The sequence below is a fragment of the Haemaphysalis longicornis genome, unplaced genomic scaffold (assembly GCF_048455015.1).
Source record: "Haemaphysalis longicornis isolate Haplotype H1 unplaced genomic scaffold, Haemaphysalis longicornis Haplotype H1 scaffold_2, whole genome shotgun sequence".
In the NCBI taxonomy this organism is placed as follows: Eukaryota; Metazoa; Arthropoda; class Arachnida; order Ixodida; family Ixodidae; genus Haemaphysalis; species Haemaphysalis longicornis.
Window position 1 is genome coordinate 182,462,232 of NW_027526295.1, and position 22,730 is coordinate 182,484,961.

A 22,730-nucleotide genomic window follows, 5' to 3' on the forward strand; every position below is an offset into this window, starting at 1 on the left:
CAGAGATCTCTCAAAAAGACGTTAGCTGTGGCAGTTTATCACACTGATGTTTGTAGAGTAGTTCTAGGAGGAGGTCTCCATTGGCTAGCTTCTTGATCTTGTAGCCTTCACCAATGGTGGCTGTTAGCATTTTTGCAACTACAAATGGCTAGACAAGTCGGGCAGGTTTTGTTCGGGGTCGTTACTGTGTACCACGGAAGCGTGGAAAGTTGACATTTTTCGTGAAAAATTTCCGTGGTTACATCGCTGCCCCCCTCTTTTACGAGAGGATCAGTTGATCGAAAAAAAAGAAGCCATAAAATGAAAACTCTGTTCGGCAGTGGTGCAGCCGCGCCCCACCATGGAGCCCAACAAGGGGACCGGACAGAAACTCGCGACAAGTCCTGCCCACGTCAGCTGTACACCACGACTAAAACCAAATATGGCTGAACTCAGGGTTGTCCGCCACACAAGCTTAACCCTAGCCGCCAGGAAAAAAAGGAAACGGAAGAAGGAACGAGACGACAGGAAAATTGTTAGAAAGAAGATAGGAAAGTGAAAGTTGAAGGGGGAGGACAGGAAAAGGCGACTGCCGATTACCCCCGGGCGGGTCAGACCGGAGGTGCCGTCTACGAGAAGCGGAGGCCGAAGTGGTGTGTTGACTTCGCCAAGGGGCCTTAAAGGTGCAAACACTCGGCGTCGGCTCAACCACCAGGATCCTCTTTTCCCCCGGACACGGCGCTGCCACGCACGGCTACACGTGGATGCTCGGTGTCCGTGGTGTCGCGCAGTACACACAAACATCTGCTCTAACAGATGCCCCTTGCGGGGGTCAAGCAGGAAAGGGCGGGCATTGTATAAGAGTGTGGGCGACGTAAGCTGCAAGTGCAAATTGTTTGACATTATGGCACCGATCAACGTGTGCTCCATCGTGTGTTCCCTCATCATTTTCACAAGCCCAAAAGGGTCCCCGGGGCATCCATGGGCTGAGAACCACTGCTCTAATTGATGCTCATATATCAAAGTGGGGTGAGAGGAGCGCAAGGAACAAAATCGGCATTTGCCCTAAAATTCGGTATCTAGTGATCATTGTCCAACCCCTCGTAAAGGGCCAGTCACAGGACATCTCGTTTCTTATCACGTGAGCAGCCCACGTGCTTTACTGTTGGAAGGAGATGCTGCTTCGCATAGCACCCACAGACCCTCACGCCGTTATCGCTGGCTGCCGCACGGTGCATGCGCGCGGCCCGGCTGCGAGCACCGGTAATGCTGCCGCCAAGTGAATTTCGGGATTGTAGACAGCTGGTCGCTGTACAGCCGGTAAAACGCTTGTCTATAACAGCGATTTCAACTTCAACCAGCTACATCCAAAAACTGCCGAAACATACTCGTCCCAAACATGTCGGAGGCAAAAGCGAAAGGCTGAGACTTCAGAATTCTGCAGTAGTTTTATTCAAATCCCGCTCCGGCGGGGCAGGATAGGGCTGAGAGTACGAACGCTGTACTATAGACAAGCCTTTTACCGGCTGTACTTCAATTAGTGCAATGGTTTGCCTTTGTTCGGCAAAAATATTACTGCAATTATTTTCGTCCACCAAAGGAGCAAGTCACAGAATACTGGGCTCCTCCTCGAAATGTTTGCGTGTGCGCCCTCTTTCTCTATTACAACTGCCAAGTGTGGTCGTCAATGATTGGAAAAAGTAGTCTTCTCTATCACTACCCCTGTCACATCAATATTTTCTGTTTTACTGACACGCTTACAATTCATTTGAATACATCCGGCCCTGTTCCTTATTTTAAAATGTAAAGGCCCGCTTAATCTCGGATGTGCGCAGTACTAAAGAAAAAAACACACAAAACTATTAAGCTAACACAACATCGCCTTCAAAAAATTGGCGCAGCTTGCACCAGTGGTGCAAGGCTGACAAAACAGCAGAACTGGCGGCCCCTCTCCCTTCGTCGGAGACCCGGCTGTTGCACGTCACGGGATTTCCGAACTTGCCGCTGAAAGTTATCCATGACTGGCAGGCCCGGATCGTTTCGTACGCAGCCTTTCACATCTGCCCCAAAGCGGACCGCGTTAGCACGCGCTAGAACCAGTGGCAACCGGCTTTGCGAACTCGGCTTCTATAGCCCGAACTCGGCGTCTGTGCTCGAACGCACTTCAGGCTCGAACGCACGTGAACTGGGAGAGGAAGAGTGCGATAGAGATCGCGCCACGAACGCTGGGCGTAGTGTTTTCCAAGGTCGAGCGGTGGCGTCGCTCATGATGACGTCATAGCTAGGCAAGGCTTGGTTCCGCCGTCGGCCTCTCGCGCAGGAGCTCTTTTTTTTTTTTTTTTTGAACTTATTCTTCGAACGCCAACCGACCAAGCCCGAACTTAAACAGCTCTGCTGTTAAACCAACGTGGTTTCGGTCTCGCCGATATCGTTTACAGTCATAGTAGTGGTCAGAACATACCATGTTTCTAGCCCTGAAGCAGTCAAGCCATTTCATTTGGCGAGCAAGGTTAAAGCTACCTTCCTCAGTCAATCTAAGTAAATGTCGCAGCCACCATGTAAATGTTCTAACGCGTGTGTAGTTTCCTTCTTTTTCGTCGCACCCGCACGTAACGCAATCTGAGTGCCCGCTCGCCGGCCCCATACGCAGTAGGAAGTCGGATAACACGATAACACGAAGCAGTGCGCGCGAAAGCGCGCAAGCGTATGCATTGCGGTCACGCCTGATGAACGTATTCAAAGTAAGGCCCCGCTCGCTGCGCCTGCTACATGGATTCGCGGCCGGCGCTCTTTAGGCCCTGTCTGGTGTCATTGTCTATACGGTCTCAAAAGCGAGGCTTGTCACTCCATGTTCGGGATGGCAGGTTGCTATAATAGCACAGGGCCCAAACAAAATTAGCGTACGACCGGTAGACGCCTGTACTGAATTGCGCTTGTCACCCGAGTTAGGCTCCTCTGATGTTCGTCTATTTTTTCTTATATTTGGTGCGATAGCATGCATGTGCGAGCATTCTCTCTCTCTCTCTCTCTCTCTCTCTCTCTCTCTCTCTCTCTCTCTCTCTCTCTCTCTCTCTCTCTCTCTCTCTCTCTCTCTCTCTCTCTCTCTCTCTCTCCTCTCTCTCTCTCTCTCTCTCTCTCCCCTGCTTTTGCGGCACTTGCCCGCGTGTTCTCTTGTCCGTCTGCGGCATATATAATAGGTGTTGCGGCAGGTGGTACGGGGCGGAGAAGGCGAAACGCACCCTCTTTCTGCTCTTGCCCGCTCCATTTGTTACGTGCCTTCCTTCTGAAGAACCTTTCCTCTGCTACAGTTCATAATAAACTGTCAGAACTATTGCACTAAATTAACAACACGGCGTCCATGGAACGCTCCTAATCTCTTTCTCTCTCTCTCTCTCTCTCTCTCTCTCTCTCTCTCTCTCTCTCTCTCTATCTATCTATCTATCTATCTATCTATCTATCTATCTATCTATCTATCTATCTATCTATCTCACACACACACACACACACACACACACACACACACACACACACACACACACACACACACACACACACACACACACACACACACACACACACACACACACACACGCACGCGCGCGCGCGCGCATGCATGCATGCATGCACGCTCACGAACACTGAAGGTGCACATTTACCGGTGGAACATATTGCGCACGGGTTGTCGTCGTGGGTAGTCGCAACGCGTCCCGCCCTCCTGATCGTAAAGGTTGCCCAGAGAGCGGCAAGCTTCGTCGGCAACGGCGCTGATTCGCTCCCCCTCATGCGACCATTTTAACAAGTCGAGCCATTTCGTCCGTCTGCTGAAGGTCGTGCGTAATGCAGGGGTTGGGGCAGGTTCCCAGACTCGCCGACGGCGTCGCAGAAACCGGTTTTCCAACCCACCGATAGAAGGCGTAGTGGTCTCCCAGAGCGAGTTCCTTTCCCTCCCGCTAATGGAGGGAGCCTTCCACGCCGCTCACGTTAAGCGGCCGATTCCTTTGCGCGAACCGTAGAATTTGCGCGGCGACGGCGCTGCCGTTCTCGGGCGATCGCCCGTTGACGTTCGAGCCGACATAAGGGAACCACGGCTGCGCTGTTTCAGCAGATTTCACACTGTATGAAACTTGGTTGAATTTTTTTTATCCCCCTCGGCACTTCGAGTGGCATAGCAGTCTCGGCATTCAACAGGACCAAGCTAACTGAATAATAGTGACATAATCCAAACCTTTGCTCGCTTTTTCAGAACTGAAATAACAATGCAGATCGTCGTCGCCATCACGTTGCCCGGCTCCTCCCTAACGTTACGTGCGGATGCAGCGGGTACATATCACGCTGCAGCAGCGGAAGGTGGACGGCAGGGGGGCAGCCCCACTTCTCGTGAGAGGTGACATGGCGGATGAGTGTGAACAGTGCAAAACAGAATCGTGACATCTGGTCTCTATAGGAGCAGGTCACAACCCCTCTCTTCGAGGGGCAGTGATGTCAACCACCGCAATGAGAGCCGGAATAATCATCTCTGACGTGCCGTCATCTCAGAAGCGGATGGAGGAGTAAGACTGTACGAGTGTTGGCGCCTGCACGAATAGGTCCCTACCATCAGGTTACATGTCCGTACGAAGTACTTATCCGAAGAAAGAATTCGTTTATGAGTTTTATTCGCTGCGGTGTTTCAGTGCTGCTGAGGCGTAGTGCCTGTGAGCACGAGAATGCGGATTCGATGCTGTCTGCGCCCACAACTTTTTCTGACGAAGGCGAAAAACGATAGCGCCGATGTGTCGAGATTTAGAGGGACGTTCAAGATCCTCAGGTGGTCTAAAATAAACCGTAGTCCTCCACTGCGACGCACCTCAAGCTACGGCCCGTGAAAACGCACTTTGAACATTTTTTTTTTTTTTTGCTATGCCTCATTGTCTGCGTCGGTCTGCCATTTCGCTTGAAACGGTGTACAGAGAGAGACTCCCAGCGTGGGAAGGAATGCACACGGAATACAGCTGTTGGGCAAGCCGGTGCTGATAAGCGTTACTTGGGATATCTCTGCACGCCTTTACGATTCCAGACGCTTTTACAGCAGCGGTCGTGTCGTCCCGTGTCACATGTGCGGAGCCGTTATATATTTGTGGTCTCGCGGTTACGTGCGCACATGCGTGCGAAGCGCGTCACGCCCTCTCACGGAACAGCAGACGAAAACAACAATAACAAAAAATACCGATGGCTGAAGTTGACGCCTTTTTTTTTCTTTCTTCTTTTTCTGTCTCGTGCTAAGGAATTTTACGAAACCAGTGAATCAAAAATTACTACTAGTCGTATATGTACTTCACGCATTGATCGGTTTCATCGGGTTCACCGTGTCACATTGACCGTGCGTTTCGCGGAGAGGCTGTTAAGGAAGAGTTCGATGTACGCAGGCTCTGCGCAGTGCGGGCTGTAACGAGAAAAACTCCGCACGTGGGCCCGCAGCAGTTGTTTTTCTTATGGAGGCGATAAACGAAAAATTCCCCTCTGTCCAGATTTTGGCGCACGTTAAAGATACTCAGGGGATCTAAATTAATCAGGCGCCGTGCAGGTAGCTTTGTCACGTACAACCACATAATTAATTAACCATAAAGAGTGAAAGCTCACCCTCGCAACCTGAAAAGCAAACGTTTCGACGTCGTCACGCCATCTGATGCGCGCTACCTCGTCCACCGCCATACGCTCGTGCCACTCTGTACGTCGCGTAGCTGTACGCGCGTACGGTGCTTGGTGTGCGCGCATCTGTTTTAGCAGAGACAGCAACACACTTTGCTCTCGCCTCTCCCCCCATGAGCTCTCTGTACCCGGCCCTTCACGCATGGGGGAAAAAACGCTGGCTCCGCAAACATTGTGTGCACGGCGGCGCCCGTCACAGCATCGCCGTTTCTTTTTTCCGTCAGCCTTCCCCCTCGCGCCCAGTTATTCTCGTATTCTCCCTCTGATAGAACAACGGGGACGGAATGAGTGAGAGAGGATACGGCTCGCGCACCGTCGGCTCACGTGCGCGCCGCAATCCGTCGCACGCCCCGTCCAACGTTTGGTGCGCCCGCGCTGCTCACCACAGACGCCGGCACCTTTAGTCGCAGGTGTACTATAGTGAGGCCAGTTTGTCGACAACCGGAGTAATGTCAGTCACCCTTTTGTCAGCGTGAAAACCTACCAGCGATAACGGTGACTTAATTTTCTACTTTGATTAAAGCGCGCCTTGAACGTAAAAAACGCGCACAGACTGTGAATGACCCATTTGTCTCCAGTTCATCACCTGAAGATTGGAGCACGACCCAGTGATTTGAAGATCACCCAGCCCAGCGTGTGCGTTGACGGTACCTCCCCGGATCAGAATCACCGCACATCTAGCGCCTGACCTTCGAAAACACAATTGCGAGTGTTCTCGTATTCACATGTCCGCTTAAGACTTGACTGTTTTCGGCGAATTCAACGGTTTCTGAGTTGACCCTGAGCTAAGGACCTGCTGTTCTCTTCGGTCCCTTCTTTGACGAATTGAACAGGTCGCTGTCACAGCACGACGCCTGAAGCCAGGCAGTGTTGACCTCGCTGGTCGGCGACGACTGTTGCGTTGTTCCCGTGCTCGTCAGAGCCCAGTGTTTCAAGCCGACTGTAGGCAAGCGTAGTCAAAAGGAGAGCCATGCCTCGCGGGAAGATGGACACTGGCAGCGGCAAGCAGCACCACCGGAAGCGCGGCGCTGACCAGCTCAGTCCGGTGGGCGGTGGCTCGTACGAGAGGCGCAGCAGCGACATCGAGCTGGACAAGGTGACCGGCCCGCCCGAGGCTTACTTCGACCAGGCGAGGCAGTCCCGGCGAGCGTCCGTCATGGCCGAACTGGTCATCAAGCAGCTCGAAGAGCAGGATGGCGATCGGAAGGACTCAGGTGGGGCGCAGAGTTATGTATGGTATTAATGCTCCCCTTTTGTCAGCTGTGGTCAACCGTGGTTCCTTTGTTGTTTTGCATTTGAGTTCCTGTGCTGTTTTGTGGAAGTCTAGAGGATCAATTTATTTTTAAGGCAGAGATGAATTGGAACCACCGGGTTATTTTCACTGCTGCTTTAAAAACTTGCGTGATGTTATCATACTGGTCAACAATGTCGTCCAATGGTGTCTCACTTTTTAAAAAGTATTGTATTTGCAGAAGTTGGCCCGTGTTATGGTTGCCGTGAACTTTGTGTATGGGCATAATTTATACCTTGGACATAGTTTATGCAGGGCAAGCACGACTGCAATGAGCAATGCCGGTGTTGGCATCAAACTTCCGAGAAGAGTCGCGCAAGAGCAGCAGCACGTACACGCCTTACTGTGTTTGCACAATTCCAATGCGCTCCCGATAAGCTGGGCTCAGTTGGTTCGAACAAAAACCTGTGGTTCTTGTTCCACCAAATAATTAACGGCGATTCTACATGGCATAGTATAGTTGCAGCACGGTACAGAACGATGTTCGAACCCCAAGAGAGTTAGGTTGCTCCGAAAGAAGTCGCTTTGTATATATGTAAGGTCTGTTTTTGAATGAGGCTCTTTAAAGGTTAAATTTCAGACTTCACGTCGTGATGGTGTGAGTCCTTAAAGTTAAAGAGATGGCAATTGATTGTGGCATGGTTGCATTTACAAAACCAGGGGCAAGAGCACAGTTCGGTTGCCTTTATGACGATTTACACAGGGCTGCGTAGAACGTTTTTTTACGTCATCTCTACTGCTGGCACGCGGTTTCGAATAGCGCCTGTGCCACGGGCAGCATGGCGCTTGCCTGATAACAAAGTGTGGACTTGCACTCTCGATCCCCGCATTAAATAATAAAGAAAAAAATGTGCTAAATACGTCGAAGCAACACCTTGCTGCGCTGTATACCAGGCACGATTCATTCAGGGGCCCTATATTATCTTGACCAGCTCTCTTAGGATGCATGGTCTGAACATTTCGAAAAGCTACAGGGCGTTTTGAAGTGGTTAAAACTGGGGAGTAATGTGTCTGAGGTCATACGCGTCATATATAGAATTTGATAGAATGTCGCGCAAGTAAGATGTGATTAAAAACTGTATTTTGTTACCTTAATTACACCTTACATTCCTTCCCTCTCCTGTTGTCAGTTTATATGTAGCACTTCCCTCTCCTGTTGTCAGTTTATATGTAGCACTGTGTGAATTTCAGCAGCCGGTATACGCGTGATTCAAGTAACTTGACGGACGATAATAGTATCAAGAAGTGGGCGTACGAGAAAAATAAAAAAATCATTTTCGTCTTCCAATGCATAGTGTAAATGCTTATCGTGTTGTGCTCACATGCTTATGAGACCCTCATTTCGGGGAAGAGTGCCTAGAAGATACTTGGCACGTTCTGAAAATACCCGCAGCGCTGGCTGTATGGCACTATAGATACGTGTTGCTGAGCCCAAAGACGCGGCCGGGTTCGACCGGAGTCACCCACCACACCGCGTAGCCAAGATGTAACTTCAGCCCACCAAACCTCACTATTCAAAATGTTAAAAACGTTCTGACGCCGCGATAGCGAAGCTTCTGGCAGGAGCCTATGAAATGTTTCTCATGGGGCTCTTACAAGACCATACTGGACTACAAAAACCAAATAAAACAAAACGAAAATTGTATATAGCCTGTGCGTGTGTGTGTGGGTGGGTGGATTGGTGAGTGCATGTGCGCGCGTGCGTGCCTGGAGGATACTGAGTTGGTGCACACTGTGTGGGCTGAAGTTCTCTGGCGCATGAAGGCATTTTTTGATAACAGTGAAGAAAACCCGCACATTACCCGTCTTTTAAGCGTCAAAACCATGCATTCTCCGAATCAATCTTCGCGTGCAGTGAACTTAGTCGACACTTGACCGTGCCAGTTAGGCCTAGATGCTGCAAATATCCGTTTCTGAATGAGGCGTTGTGCTGCTGAGCACGAATGGGCACTGATTCGATCTGGGCCACGCCGCCCCTTCTTCCGATCGGGGCGAAAAATGAAAACGCCCGTGCGCCGAAAGTTCGATGCACGTTGGAGGTGATCACATAGTCTAAATTATTCTGTAACCCTATATAGCACTACGCGTGAGCCAATAACCCGGGTGTGAGCAGCGGCTCGTAAGTTCCTGGAGAAAAGGGAGGAAAAAACTTTATTAAACAGCAAGGTGCTGCTGTCAGGGGCCTGGAAATTGATTGATTGATTGATTGATTGATTGATTGATTGATTGATTGATTGATTGATTGATTGATTGATTGATTGATTCCAGGGTTTAATGCGCTGATGCTACAGGCCATGAGGCGCGCCGTAGTGGAGGGCTCCGGATTAATTTTGGCGACCGGAGGATCTTTAACGTGCGCCGAAATCTCGAACACATGGGCTTTTTTTGCTTTTAGCCTCCATCAGAAAAGCGGCCGCCGCAGCCGGGAATCGAACCCGCGTCCCTGGGCTCAGCAGCACAACGCCATAGCCACTGAGACACCGCGGCGGGTAGGAGCCTGGAAATACTGTCCCCTCCTCCACAATTCATTACTCTTCCCTTCTGTGTATCCGTTATTCGATCAAACTTCCTTGATTCCACGTGTTTTTGGAATCTAGGCTTGGAATCTGGGTCGGCTGCCGGCTGCTAGACACAAATCGCGGGAAAAGGGATTGTCAGCTGTGCACATAAAGTTCGAGCGGCCCTGCCGCGCTCGTTCTTGCTGCGTGCTGCAGCTGCCGGTCTCTGTGACTGAACTGCATCGCTCATTTACAGCCGAGATTCAGTGCACGTATATCAGCTGTCAAACATGCACTCGCGTACGTGCACCTGGACAGAGCGAAAGGGCCCTTGTATTGGGCGAGAGTGCAGAGGTCATGCCCGCGAGGCTATTGAATGACGCTGAACAGCGGTCATGGCAGAAAACAATGATAATAGTAATAACAATACTATTGAAAAACGCAAGACTGAAAGTATTGAAGCTGGCACAACCACTGCAAACGAGGTTACGCGCTTAACCCTCGGTCACACAGGCTTAATTTCTGACGAATTACCAAGTGCAAACATGTCCCTGTGTACAAAATTCCAGGGAACGCTGGATTACATGAGGCGTATATACCCGCCGTACACATAAACATAATTCACAGTACGTCGTACCAAAGATGCAGATGCCACTGCAGTTAAAATAGCTAAAAGCGCATATAGAAACGAAATGCGTCTGCCATAACGTTAACAACACGCAACAAATTAAAGGTGAATTAACAGCTTTATAGCTTCGAGGGATACATTGGTAAGTTTGAAATTGTGAAGCGAATACGAAATTTGTTTATTTATTTAAAAATACCGTGGTCCAGTACTTTTCCGTGCAAGTCATGGGTATACCAAAAAGGCGACACTATACAATACGATTGAAAATGACAAGCCATAGAGTTGTAAAAGGTAGAAACATTTTCCCCAAACATTACTCCAAAATACGTTTTGTTTTTCAAATTCGGTAACAGATAAACTGAACAAAAAAAATGGTAGGAAGCTAATTCCAACCTTGCATGGTTTTAAGGGAAGAAACTGTACTTACAACTCTCTGCTTTTACGTAGACAGGGACCAGTAAATGTTGAATAATGTCATGAGTACCTCTCCCCGTAAAAGAAGCTTCAATATCCGTGGAGCTTTGATTTATTTTTCCTAATAATCTGTTATTTTTCGGCGCACGCGTTTCTAAGATATGAATATTGTGAGAATCAATCTGCCCGTTGCGCTATTGCCCACTTCAAGGAAACATGGATAAGGGCCCTTGTACTGTCGTGGCCAATTCATCGTATGCTTCGTCTGCTTCCCAGGACAATTATCATCATCATGCCGTACCTCACCTATTCTTCATACCCATCCTCATCATCATTCCTGAGGCTGGAGTTCTGGGTTGCCGCTCAGAATAAACGCGCTGTTTCCACTGCCTCTGCGACGTGTCTTCTGGGTGACGGCTGCCCTTGACGTCTCCCTCAAGTGGTGGAGGTGCACCTCGGTCCCGTCCTCTGTCTTTCCCAGTCGCACACCTGGAGCTTCGTTCCGGCAGGCGCTTGCCTCTGATGATGCAGCACGAGAGCGGGAACAGCCCCCCCGGATCGTCAGCTGCTGTGCCTGCTGCGTTTACAATCACCAGCCACCAACGCGATCCGCCGGGTTTTTCTGGCCATCGAGGTGAGGATGTCGACGACTGGCTGGATAGCTATAATCGGGTCAGCAGCTTCAATCGGTGGGATGACGCATTTAAGCTTCGAATCGTCTCCTTCTCCCTACACGAGGCAGCCAAGACGTGGTTCCGTAACAACGAACACACGATCACCGACTGGACCAACTTTACTCAGGAGCTACGAAAAAATTTCGGCACGCCGTCCATTCGCGCCGATGTAGCCAGACAAACGCTTGCCGCTCGCATTCAGCGGCCTGATGAGACATTCGCCTCCTACATTGAGGACGTCGTCGCTCTTTGTCGCCGTGTGGATGAAACCATGCCAGAGGCTGACAAGGTGCGTCATGTATTGAAGGGAATCGCTCCGTTTGCCTTTAACGCTCTGGCTGTGGAAAATCCTGCAAGCGTCAGTGATGTCCGCAAGACTTGTCAACGGCTGGACCAACTGCAGTCTATTCGCCTTCGCCAGGAGGCTTGCGCCTCTCATCAATACGGGGACTCGGATCTGCGCAGCCTCATTCGCGCGATCATCCGCGAAGAACTGCAGCAACAGGACTCGCCCTGTTCGTCGCGTGACCATTGTCACACTAACGCGCCGGAGCTTCGAGATATTGTCAGGGAGGAGCTAACATCCATGACGGGATATTCACCTGCACGTTCTCCTCTTGCCACCGTCTGCTCTCAGGCCTACTCCCCCACGACCCCTCCCTTGGCCACCGTCTACGCGCCGTCCTACTCTGCGATTGCGGCCAAACCACCCTTGCAGGTTCAGCCACTGTCGCCGCAAGCCCACGTGACAGCGATTGCCGCAGCCCCTGCTTCCCCGCATTATTACACCACCGTGCGACCGGGCCGTCAACGGTTTCCTGGAGATGGCCCAGTGTGCTACTATTGTGGGATCAGGGGCCACATTTCTCGTTTTTGCCGTCGGCGTCAGCAAGACGAGCGAAGAGGCTACGCCCCGTTCGAACGTGACTATTCCCGGTTTCCCTACGGTTATCGGCGTACCGAACACGTTTCCCCTCCGCGCCGCCCTTCGTCGCCTCCAGGGCCACTCGAGCCTTCCAGTCATCGTTCTGCACGCCGGCGCTCGCCTTCACCGTACCGTCGTTTTTTGTCCCCCCTCCGTCCTGCCACCCACGCTACTAACACCCACCAGGAAAACTAGCTCCTGCAGTTTTTGGAGGGAAAATTGCACTAGTGGGAAAATCGACAATTCCTCCAGACAAACCCTCGAATACTGTAAGAGCCGATGTAGAAGGTGTTATTGTTGATGCGCTAGTGGACACAGGAGCCAGTATTTCAGTGGTTGATGAAAAGTTATGTGTGGAACTGCGAAAAGTGAAAACTCCGTACACTGGGCCCTCTTTATGTAACGCGAACCAAGGTGTCATCGAACCTACTGGATATTGTACAGTGCGTGTTTTCATCGATGGAATTCGGCACCACATACAGTGCGCGGTACTGCCGCATTGCGCCCATCAGCTCATTTTGGGGTGGGACTTCCTCTCGTCGGCATCCGCTATTATATCCTGTGACCGCCAAGACATGGAACTGACGGAAACGGATGATTCCACTATTGATGACGCGCCACAGCAGCGCCTAGTAGCCAGCGCGCATTACGTCCTTGATCCTGGCAGTGAGGAACTCATCTCGGTTAGTTCCAATCAGTTTTGCGATGGTGACGTTCTCATCACTCCCTCTCCTCGCTTCCTTCCCAAAGGGCTGGTGATCGCTCCTAGTCTCGTGCGCTTTTCAAATGGAACTGCTGCTCTTATCGTAGTTAACACCAATCATGAGCCAATGGTCCTACCTCGGCGCACCACAATTGCTACTGTTGCTGCCTCTACTCCCGCCTGTATTTTCCCTCTCTGTGCGGTCTCATTTACTACTAATCTCAATTCCGACTCTCCTGATCCCGCTCTAACCGCCACAATGAGCTCTGACCTTTCCCCGGCTGAAACTGAGTCGTTACTGCAGCTTCTGAACAAACATAAATCTATATTCGACTCTAATTCTACCGTACTGGGTAAGACATCGGTGGCAGTGCATCGTATTGAAACCGACGGATCTCGCATTATTCACCGCCGTCCTTACCGTGTGTCTTCAGCAGAAAGGAAAGTTATCAGTGACAATGTCACCGAAATGCTTCAGCGAAACATTATTCGGCCTTCAACTAGTCCGTGGTCTTCCCCGGTAGTGCTAGTGCAGAAAAAGGACGGATCGGTGCGATTTTGCGTCGATTATCGCGCATTGAACAAAATTACCCGAAAGGACGTTTACCCGATGCCACGGATTGATGACTCCCTAGATTGCTTACAAGGCGCCGAATATTTCTCAAGCCTTGATCTGCGCTCGGAGTACTGGCAGATCCCCATGCATGAGGACGATAAAGAGAAGACCGCGTTCGCCACCCCCGACGGACTCTATGAATTTTGTGCGGATCCTAGCGCCCGAGCCATTGCGCGATCACTGGGTTTGTGCCGTTGCGGGCGCTTTTCCCCTCTCCCCGAAATGCCGGCTCGTCTCGGCGCCACCGTGTCCAGCCGAGCCGTCTGCTAACTCCTGCCTGAGGCCGTTGCGGCTATAAAACGCTGTCACGCAGCGGGCGCTCCGCCCTGGTAGCGGAGCTAACCTCACCTCATTGGTCCGTTTGAACGATGCCCGAACCCGACTCTCGCCGGGACGCGAACGCGCGCCCTGCGCGGGGGTCCGTTCGGGGAGACGCTTCCAGGACGCCGAAGGCGTTGGCCGAAGGTATGTGACGCTTTCTTTACCAGCCAGCTGCAACTCTGTTGCGCCGGCGAAAGCCCACCAGCCCTTCCAGCTGCGGCCCGTGCCTAAGGCTGCTCCTGTTGCCCCTACGCTTGCATATAGTAGTAAGGCCGCACCTACCACTCGACGATCACGCCGTGCGGTACGCGCCTGTGAGCGAATGGGCCCCGTCTCCCTCGCTGCTGCGAGCCGATCTGGCCAGCACGGCTATGCGCGCGCGCACAACGTGCGCGCACCCCGGAATTTGCCCTGACAGAAGAGCCCACTGGCTCTGCGCCGACGAAACGTGCGCACTCGCGCGTGGCGCCCCATCGCCCCTTTCACCTAACGGGAAGTACGTACCTGTACTGTAAATTATGTAATTGGGACTGTAAAATATGTGACTAGAATGTTAGTATAAAATAAACGTCTTCCCTCCGTACCCTGGGCATATTCCTTTGTCGCTCCCTTCTCCACCTGCCCAACCGAGGCGGTGGTGTTATAAGTTGGCGCGACGGCGTTTCAGTATCGTGAGCGTGCTCAACTAGCCCGAACCCACGGTGGTTCCTCGCAGTGTGCATGAATGCCTGCCTTGTGCAATGCTAGGGTTATGCATATTGTGAGGTAGAGAGACCACAATTTAACGTCCTGCCATTTGGGCTTTGCAATGCCCCTGCAACATTTGAACGAATGATCGACACTGTGCTCCGCGGTCTCAAGTGGAAAACGTGCTTTTGCTATCTCGACGACATCGTTATCTTTTCTTCAAGTTTCGCTGAGCACCTAAAGCGACTAGATGAAGTTCTCACCTGTCTTTCCAATGCGGGGCTTCAGCTCAACACTAAGAAGTGCCGCTTCGCTAGTCGAAGCATTAAAGTTTTGGGACACGTAGTAAGCAAGGATGGTATTAGGCCTGACCCTGAAAAAATTGCTGCTGTAATCAACTTTCCACGCCCGTTACAACAAAAGAATCTGCGCAGCTTCTTAGGTCTGGCCTCGTACTTCCGTCGCTTCGTCCGGAATTTTTCTGCTATTGCTTCTCCCCTCAACAAGCTGATGCACTCCGGAACACCCTTTGAGTGGTCTGATGCATGTGAACAGGCCTTCCAAGAGTTGAAACAAGCACTTACTTCCGGTCCAGTACTCTGTCATTTTGACGAGTCCCGACCAGTTGTTCTGCATACTGACGCCAGTGGACATGGCATTGGTGCTGTGCTTTTGCAGGCTGATGACCAACACATGGAACGGGTTGTTTCTTACGCCAGCCGCTCTCTCAGTCCCACTGAGAGGAATTACACAATTACCGAGCAAGAGTGCCTCGCTGTTGTTTGGGCGGTTCAGAAATTCCGCCCATATCTATACGGCCGTTCCTTTACAGTGGTGACAGACCACCATGCTCTCTGGTGGTTGCAGTCGCAGAAAAACCTAACTGGACGCCTCGGACGCTGGATTATTCGACTGCAAGAATATGACTTTACAGTCGTTTACAAATCCGGAAAGAAGCACCTTGATGCAGATGCTCTTTCACGATGTCCGCTGCAGTCATCCGAAGCTCCAGATGCGACCACGTCGTGTTGCACGACACTTACCATCGCCCCTGTCAGCCACATAGCGCCTGACAACGTGTCTGACTTGGCAGCACTTCAACAATCCGATCCCTACTGCCGTGGAATAATTGACTACCTTACTGGAACCAAACGTCCTGTGAACAGCCGCTGCCGTCGTCAACTTCAACAATTTCGGCTTTTAGATGGAGTCCTTCACCATTCCAACCACCACCCTTCAGGCTACAGATGGGTTCCCGTTGCACCGCGCCCCCTCCGCGCTACGATACTGCAAGCCCTACATGATGATGCCACAGCTGGACATCTAGGCTTTCATAAGACGTATGATCGAGTCCGGAGCCGCTTTTTTTGGCCTGGCCTTGCCACCTGTGTTGCCCGCTACATTGCGTCGTGCGGCTCATGCCAGCAGCGCAAATGCTCAACTTCCGCGCCTTCAGGACTCCTACAACCCCTTCCTTGCCCGTCGGTACCGTTCGACACCGTGGGAATTGACCTCTACGGTCCACTACCTCCAACGACTGCCGGATATCGCTGGTTCGTAACAGCCGTAGACCACCTCACAAGGTATGCGGAAGCTCCAGTTCGTTCTGGCTGTGCTACTGAGGTCGCCGATTTCTTTTTACGCTCGATCCTCTTGCGTCATGGCGCCCCTAGAGTACTCTTGAGCGATTGCGGCAGGACTTTTTTGTCCAACCTTCTCGAAAAAGTTCTTCGAGCCTCTCATACTGTCCACAAAACAACGTCCGCGTACCACCCGCGCAGACAAATGGGCTAACTGAGCGCTTCCACCGTACCTTGTCTGACATGATTTCCATGTACATTCGACCCGACCATTCAAATTGGGACACGATTCTCCCATATGTTACATTCGCATACAACAGCGCTGTTCAAAAGACCACTGGTTATTCGCCATTTTTCCTCGTTTTTGGCCGACACCCGTCTTTTATTCTGGATACCACCTTTTCTTTACTGCTCCCGTGTCTACATCAAGCCCCTTATCCGAGCAGTTTGTCTCACGCCTTGCCCATTGCCGTCGCCTTGCTCGCCTGCACACAGAAGCCTGCCAAAACGACCGGAAACTTCGATATGACGCAACGCATCGTGCTGTCCAGTTCCACCCTGGTGACAAGGTACTCCTTTGGACGCCAATTCGTAAGCCAGGATTATGTGAGAAACTCCTTCATCGATTTATTGGTCCCTACACCATCCTGGAAGAAACCTCCCCCGTCAATTATCGCGTCGCGCCTTGCTCTCCTCCTTCGGACCGCCGCTACAGGGGCACAGAGATCGTGCATGTGTCCCGGCTGAAACCGTTCACGCCTCGCACTCCATAAACTGCTCCCAGGCGGTCGCTTCCGCGACGAGGGGGAAAGTGTGAGAATCAATCTGTCCGTTGCGCTATTGCCCACTTCAAGGAGACATGGATGAGGGCCCTTGTACTGTCGTGGCCAATTCATCGTATGCTTCGTCTGCTTCCCAGGACAATTATCATCATCATGCCGTACCTCACCTATTCTTCATACCCATCCTCATCATCATTCCTGAGGCTGGAGTTCTGGGTTGCCGCTCAGAATAAACACGCTGTTTTCACTGCCTCTGCGACGTGTCTTCTGGGTGACGGCTGCCCTTGACGTCTCCCTCAATATCATTAAATTGCATTAGCTGAGAGCGGAAGGAGTCTATACTTCCCAGTAAACATTCACGGCTCCTTCTCCTTGCTTTTATTTATTTATTTATTTATTTATTTATTTATTTATTTATTTATTTATTTATTTATTTATTTATTTATTTATTTATTTATTTATTTATTTATTTATTTATTTATTTATTTATTTATTTATTTATTTATTTATTTATTTATTTATTTATTTGAGATGCTGCCAGTTTCTTTTGAGACCAGAGCAGGCGAGCATACATAAACAGACATAGACAATAACAGTAGAACAGGTGGGTATACATGAGTAAACATGAATAATAGACAATAACAGTAGAACCGGTGGGTATATATGAATAAACACGGATAATAACAGTAAGGATACTCGGTAAATAACACAACAGTGGTGAATAAACATTCTTTAGGCTGATAAAAAGGAAACATGCAGGTTTTGTTTACACAGCCAGGTGATCGGTGTCGACAAGAAGATGGAAGTGCGCGACTCATGTTTCAACGAAATTTGGTCGAACAGATCTGAGAAGTGTACGTGTCTGAATGTAGCACTTTATTTACATCCAAGTAACGAATATTATCGAGCATGCGTGTAGAACAAGTTATATAAAATCAGAAAAACCGCAGGAAGAACATGTTACAGAAATCAAACATAAAGGAGGGATAAACAGTCCGGAGTCGCCGCAAAAGGATACTTTGAAACACGCGATGCAGGCATACAAAGGCGTAAGGTGCTGTACATTGTGCAGTGTACTGCAGCGTAACGTGAATGGGAACTGGATGAAAGATTTCCAACTATTCCATCTTTTCCTATTAGGGGCTACTATTCGCGATTCTTAATAAAAATTCAGATAATGAATCCATGTTAGTGATAAACGGGCTTAAGCGGTTACACTCTTTAATGGCGAGTGAAAAAAATGAATACTTAAAGACATCGTTACGACAAGAATATAATAAGAGTGCTGCTTATTCTAACTTTGTTTTTGCCCAAGCGGTAAAACATTAGTATCAACTGTCAACTGGTCAGCTGGAGCACACCTGACTTTTCTTGAAAGAAGAAACCCGTATAGCTTACGCACTCCGCACCCGCAATAATAGAAATATGAGCTGACCTAAGCACTCGTAATAGCGAATCTCAGAAATAATACAATCTTGAATTCTATAAGAATAGTTTACCGCAAACTTTTCTCTTGTGATGCACACAATTACAGTTTCTTTTTGTTCACATCCTTAGCCCATGTAAATCGTGGGAATTACGAGTATCCCAATAGCACACACATATTACAAACGTCTGCGCATGTGATTTAAGTCCTCGCCTTTAAGTGTAACAGGACAGTTATGCTGTTGTCCTGTTATGGACTAAGTCTTGATTGGATTTAAAACGCGAGATGGCTGCAGACTGCATGGCGAAGTTGGGTGTCAGTTGTCGCTATATCGTATATCTCTACACAGCGCTTTGTTCATCTTCTGACTCTGCACAGCTGTTTTTGGCAGCCGCACCACGTAAACAGCATCTCACATACAGCACGGGCCATATTTCTTACAGTGGGTGGCGGTAAGAAATTCGGTCAGCTTGCGTTCAGATACTCCTGTTGAACTGTGCGCGCTGCCTGGTTCCTTCCAGCAAAATCTGTGTGCTGGGATCCGTCATAATCGAAGCCCGCGACCAGGAACCGACCTTAAGCCCAGTGACCTTTACCGAACTCGCGAAGCGCAGCGCCTCTAAGGTGGATATGGGCGCTTTCGAGCGTACTAACCTGGTGCAGGAACAGCGGTCAACAAAGGGCCTACCTCACGGTTCATAGTTTGCAGACGAACTCCGCCTGTTTGAATACACCTGACGAACATATGCGCGCTTATTTGCTGCATGAACCTTGAATGGCGCTTCATAAATGCGAGGCAGTTCCTGCCCACAGCCCAAAGGATACGAGGTGACTGATTTGTGGTTGACTTTGGCCAATTTCGGTGCACTGCCTGGACTGGAATATTGCGTATGAGCGATGAGCGCACTATTTACACGGTGATTTTCTCCATCCAACTTCAGGCTCAGCGACACAGAAGCCAATGCTTGCGTCACAGCAAACAGGCCGAAGTGCCGATGCCCGCAAGCACGTACGCAACGTGCACGTGCTCGCGTACTCACTTACATGAGTGGAAGTCGTAGTAGACGGTCCTAAGCGGCCATCGCCTCCAGATGTAGGGTGTGCCCTTGCGCTGCTGCTGCTGTTCATCGGAGGTGCTTGAGCCGCCGCTGTCGACGGACAGCCAGTCGGCCACGCGCACCGCCACGTCTCCCTCAACGAGCATAAGTCCCAGCCGAGAAAGATCCACACGGCTGTTCTCTAGGGTGTCCCACTGCGCGTGCGCACAGGAGAGCAGACAACGTGGAATGGCTGGTTTTTTCAGGGGTTATTTTAGCGCGAGAGAAACACAGCGCTGGACGTCCAGAGAATGATGTATCCTTTGGCGTGACATGGCCGCGTCACCACAGCCAGTATTTTAATACGAAAGTGTTTTATTCCCGGATACACGAAGATTTCGCTGACGTCATATCCGTCAGGGAGGTGACGCCAGTGCAATGAAGAAAGCTGTCTGTAAAGGGTGCACCCTTGCACACAGGATCTTCTTGCGGGGAAGCAACCTTTAGTACTAAAGAGCACGTTATACTTAGGGTTGTTGGTTTTCAGGTTTTATATTTTAACACGAAAGTGTTTTATGCCGCGATACCCCAAGATTTCACTGACATCATATCCGTCACGGAAATGACGCCAGTACACCTTTGCTGAAGCGACCCGCCAGCAGGACGTCGCTCGTCAAGCACACCGACAAGACAGCCGCCGACCAACAAATCATGCCCATCTGCAGATTTCGCGGCACATTTAACTTTCGTGTTTTACCGATTCCTATGACAGAGCAATCAACCAGTTTTTTTTTTACCTTCCTCTTCGTATTCTTTCATCTGAATGCGTTAGACACTCTACTGTGTATGAGTAACTTGGCGCGGCAGTGCTCCCGTTTACCACGTTTGAAGCCCACGTTCGATTCCCCTACTCCTGTGTCCATTTTATTTACTCCTCTGGCAATTTATTCTGATTCTTTCTCCGATTGCCTGAGGGATGGACATACAGACCAGAATTTGTCCCGCAGAAGCCCCGAAGAAACTATTGCTAGGGGGAAGGGCGAAGACGGCCGGCAGCACTTGGAGTTTTGGACAGAAGACCTCGACCACGAACATACTCGCTTTAGAGCTTATTGAAGTTCTCTCTTTCTCTGGACGAGTCTTGCACGCATAGCTCGACCAACCTTTTTTTGTCCATTCATTTGTATTTTATTTTTTGCGTTACTAAAATTCACCACCGCTGCCGCCGTTCATCCCGCAAACTTCCTTATTTTATTTCGATATCTCACTTTTCAACAAACTCTGTCGTGTTCTACATCAAAAGTTCTGAGCATTCAATGCTCCCGTGGAATGTTCTAATTAACACTCCTCCAAACAAAACGTATTTGCACTTAATTGCCAAAGTTAAAAGAGACGCGGGCAGATTCACGCATATACCAAGGATACTGCAATCATTTTAAGAGTATACATCACTGCTATTAACTTACCGCTCTCAGCAACGGATCCAGCAGTGATTCGGAGCCAGATAACCGGTTTAGCACCAACAGGAGTAGTATAATAGTAGTGGCAGGCATCTTCTATGGAGGTGCCCACAGCGGTGTAAGCGATATATGCTTTACGCGGGTCTGCAATAAGGCTGACTGATTCTGTCTGCCTTTGAAAACGAGGGTCGTTCTTTTTTCAGCGCACTTGCTACGTCTCCTAAAATACGCGGGCTAATCTGTGTCGCCGGCTTTTTCCATACGTGTCACGTGCTTATGCGCACAATGTTTGTTTATCTGTTATAGAGCGCAATGCTGCGGGTGAGCAGGGCAGTCTTTAGGTCCCGTGATATATGCGGTCGTGAACCCTTCGTATTGCGGTGTGGCGTCGTATACCCTTTGTCTGAGTTGGCCGGTCGCTTCCTCCGTGCATTACTCCATGCAGCCAGCTGAAGTTCAGTTTGGTGGCTTGGAGCATGTCTGGTAAAAACAACAGATGGTTCCATGATGACGGGTGTAATGTATTGCGCCTTTCTGTCTTCCTTGATTTTGACTGCTCTATCCATCACATTATTACTTATTTCTTTCACTGATTAAGCATTACTATAGGCTAGGGGCCTCCAGAATCAGGACCATGGAGGCTCCCGGGCCGGCCCGTATATCTACCTGGTCCAAGCCGGCTTAAGACCGATGTAGCTTCAGCCCTGGTGTCGATGAATTGGATAAGCTTTCCCGGAAACTTTCGATAGCTCCAGCCAAGCAAAGTATATATAAAAATGAACCTGCTTTAAAGTCCGGAGAACATTAGGGGCCCGGGATGTCGTCCGCCCAATTCGTTGGGTGCCACGTTGGGTGTTGGGTGTCACGCACCCAGGATGATACAAGAGAGAGCGTCCATAGCCTCTCGGAATAGACCTTGCAAATAAGGAGCCGGTCTTTTCATCCGTGGGCGCCAACAGCTGGCATGGATCGAGCGACAGCGGACGCTTGCTCGCAAAAGAGAGCGACGTCGGAGAGCCGATTCGTCTGTGCGACAACGTAAAGCAGAAGCCAAGCGTCAACAATGAGGGGAAAATCCCCAGCTTCGTCAGTTAGCAGTCAAGGCTCAACAACAGCGAAGGAAAGCGAATCTTGTGGCTTATAGTTCAGGGAGCTGAAGCGAAGCGGCAAGGCAGACACAGAAAAAGAAAACGCAACGCACACAAAAATAAAAGAAAAATACAGAAAAAGAAAAGGAACCCACAGAAAAACAAAAGCAGCACAAAACAAATAAACAGAAGATAAACACGACGTACGCACAACAATAACACAATGGAAACACTGGCCCAGGGCCGGCCTTACTTCATTCGGTGCCCTGTGCAAACTGCTGCCAAGACGCAACCCCCCCTCCCCCCCCCCTTCCCCCCACGTTCGTCAAACTCATTTTTACAGCGAAGCTGTGTATGGCTAGGAAGATCCGGCAGACCGTCTCCGACTACAGAGCGATGTAGAGAAGAATACCACGCGAGCGTAGCGCCACATTGCGGCACCCACTCAGATCCCTGGAATCGTAAAACTGTGCGCCACACCTTCGGCCTAAGGGAAAGATCATGCAAATAATAAAAAAAAGTCGTAGGACTTCCATATCTTGATATAACACGGCTTATATTTCCCCCGAAGAGATCTTCTCAGCAATACATTTGTGCTTAGAGGTGAAGACGGCATTATTGGCCTTTAATTTTAAGTAAGCTGGCTTTTCCACATCGTGAGTTGTACAGTGAAGCACACCCGTCTACGGAGAAAGTATGACAATAGAAAACGGCTATAACTCATCTTCCGTTGAAACTATACCAAAATCAATTATATGACGATTAGTCGCGGAGACGGCCCTACCATTACGCGAAATGCCATTTACGTATCAAAATTACATACAGCGAAGTTGTGAACATTGTGGAATTCCCGACTGCTGTCAATGCATGGGCTTGTACTAGAGGGAAACGGACAGCCCAGGTTTGTCCTATGGAATAAAACTCCAGTCCGTC

At 50.0% G+C, this 22,730-nt stretch overlaps 2 protein-coding genes across 3 annotated transcripts in view; one reads left to right on the forward strand and one right to left on the reverse strand.

Annotated features, from left to right (window-relative positions):
* Positions 1–19,462, reverse strand: part of LOC144169611 (blastula protease 10-like) — a 56,983-nt gene extending 37,521 nt beyond the window's left edge. The window contains exon 1 of one of the 2 annotated variants that reach the window (XM_077698862.1): positions 19,257–19,462. In XM_077698862.1, coding sequence (XP_077554988.1) covers positions 19,257–19,416 — 160 coding nt within the window. In that variant the 5' untranslated portion in view covers positions 19,417–19,462. Of the gene's footprint in view, positions 1–5,598; positions 5,859–19,256 lie in introns of those variants that run through there. The other variant, XM_077698863.1, reaches the window with a different exon arrangement.
* Positions 6,079–22,730, forward strand: part of Vhasfd (V-type proton ATPase subunit VhaSFD) — a 45,667-nt gene continuing 29,015 nt past the window's right edge. Inside the window, exon 1 of the mRNA XM_077698860.1 lies at positions 6,079–6,881. Coding sequence (XP_077554986.1) covers positions 6,638–6,881 — 244 coding nt within the window. The 5' untranslated portion in view covers positions 6,079–6,637. The remainder of the gene's footprint in view (positions 6,882–22,730) is intronic.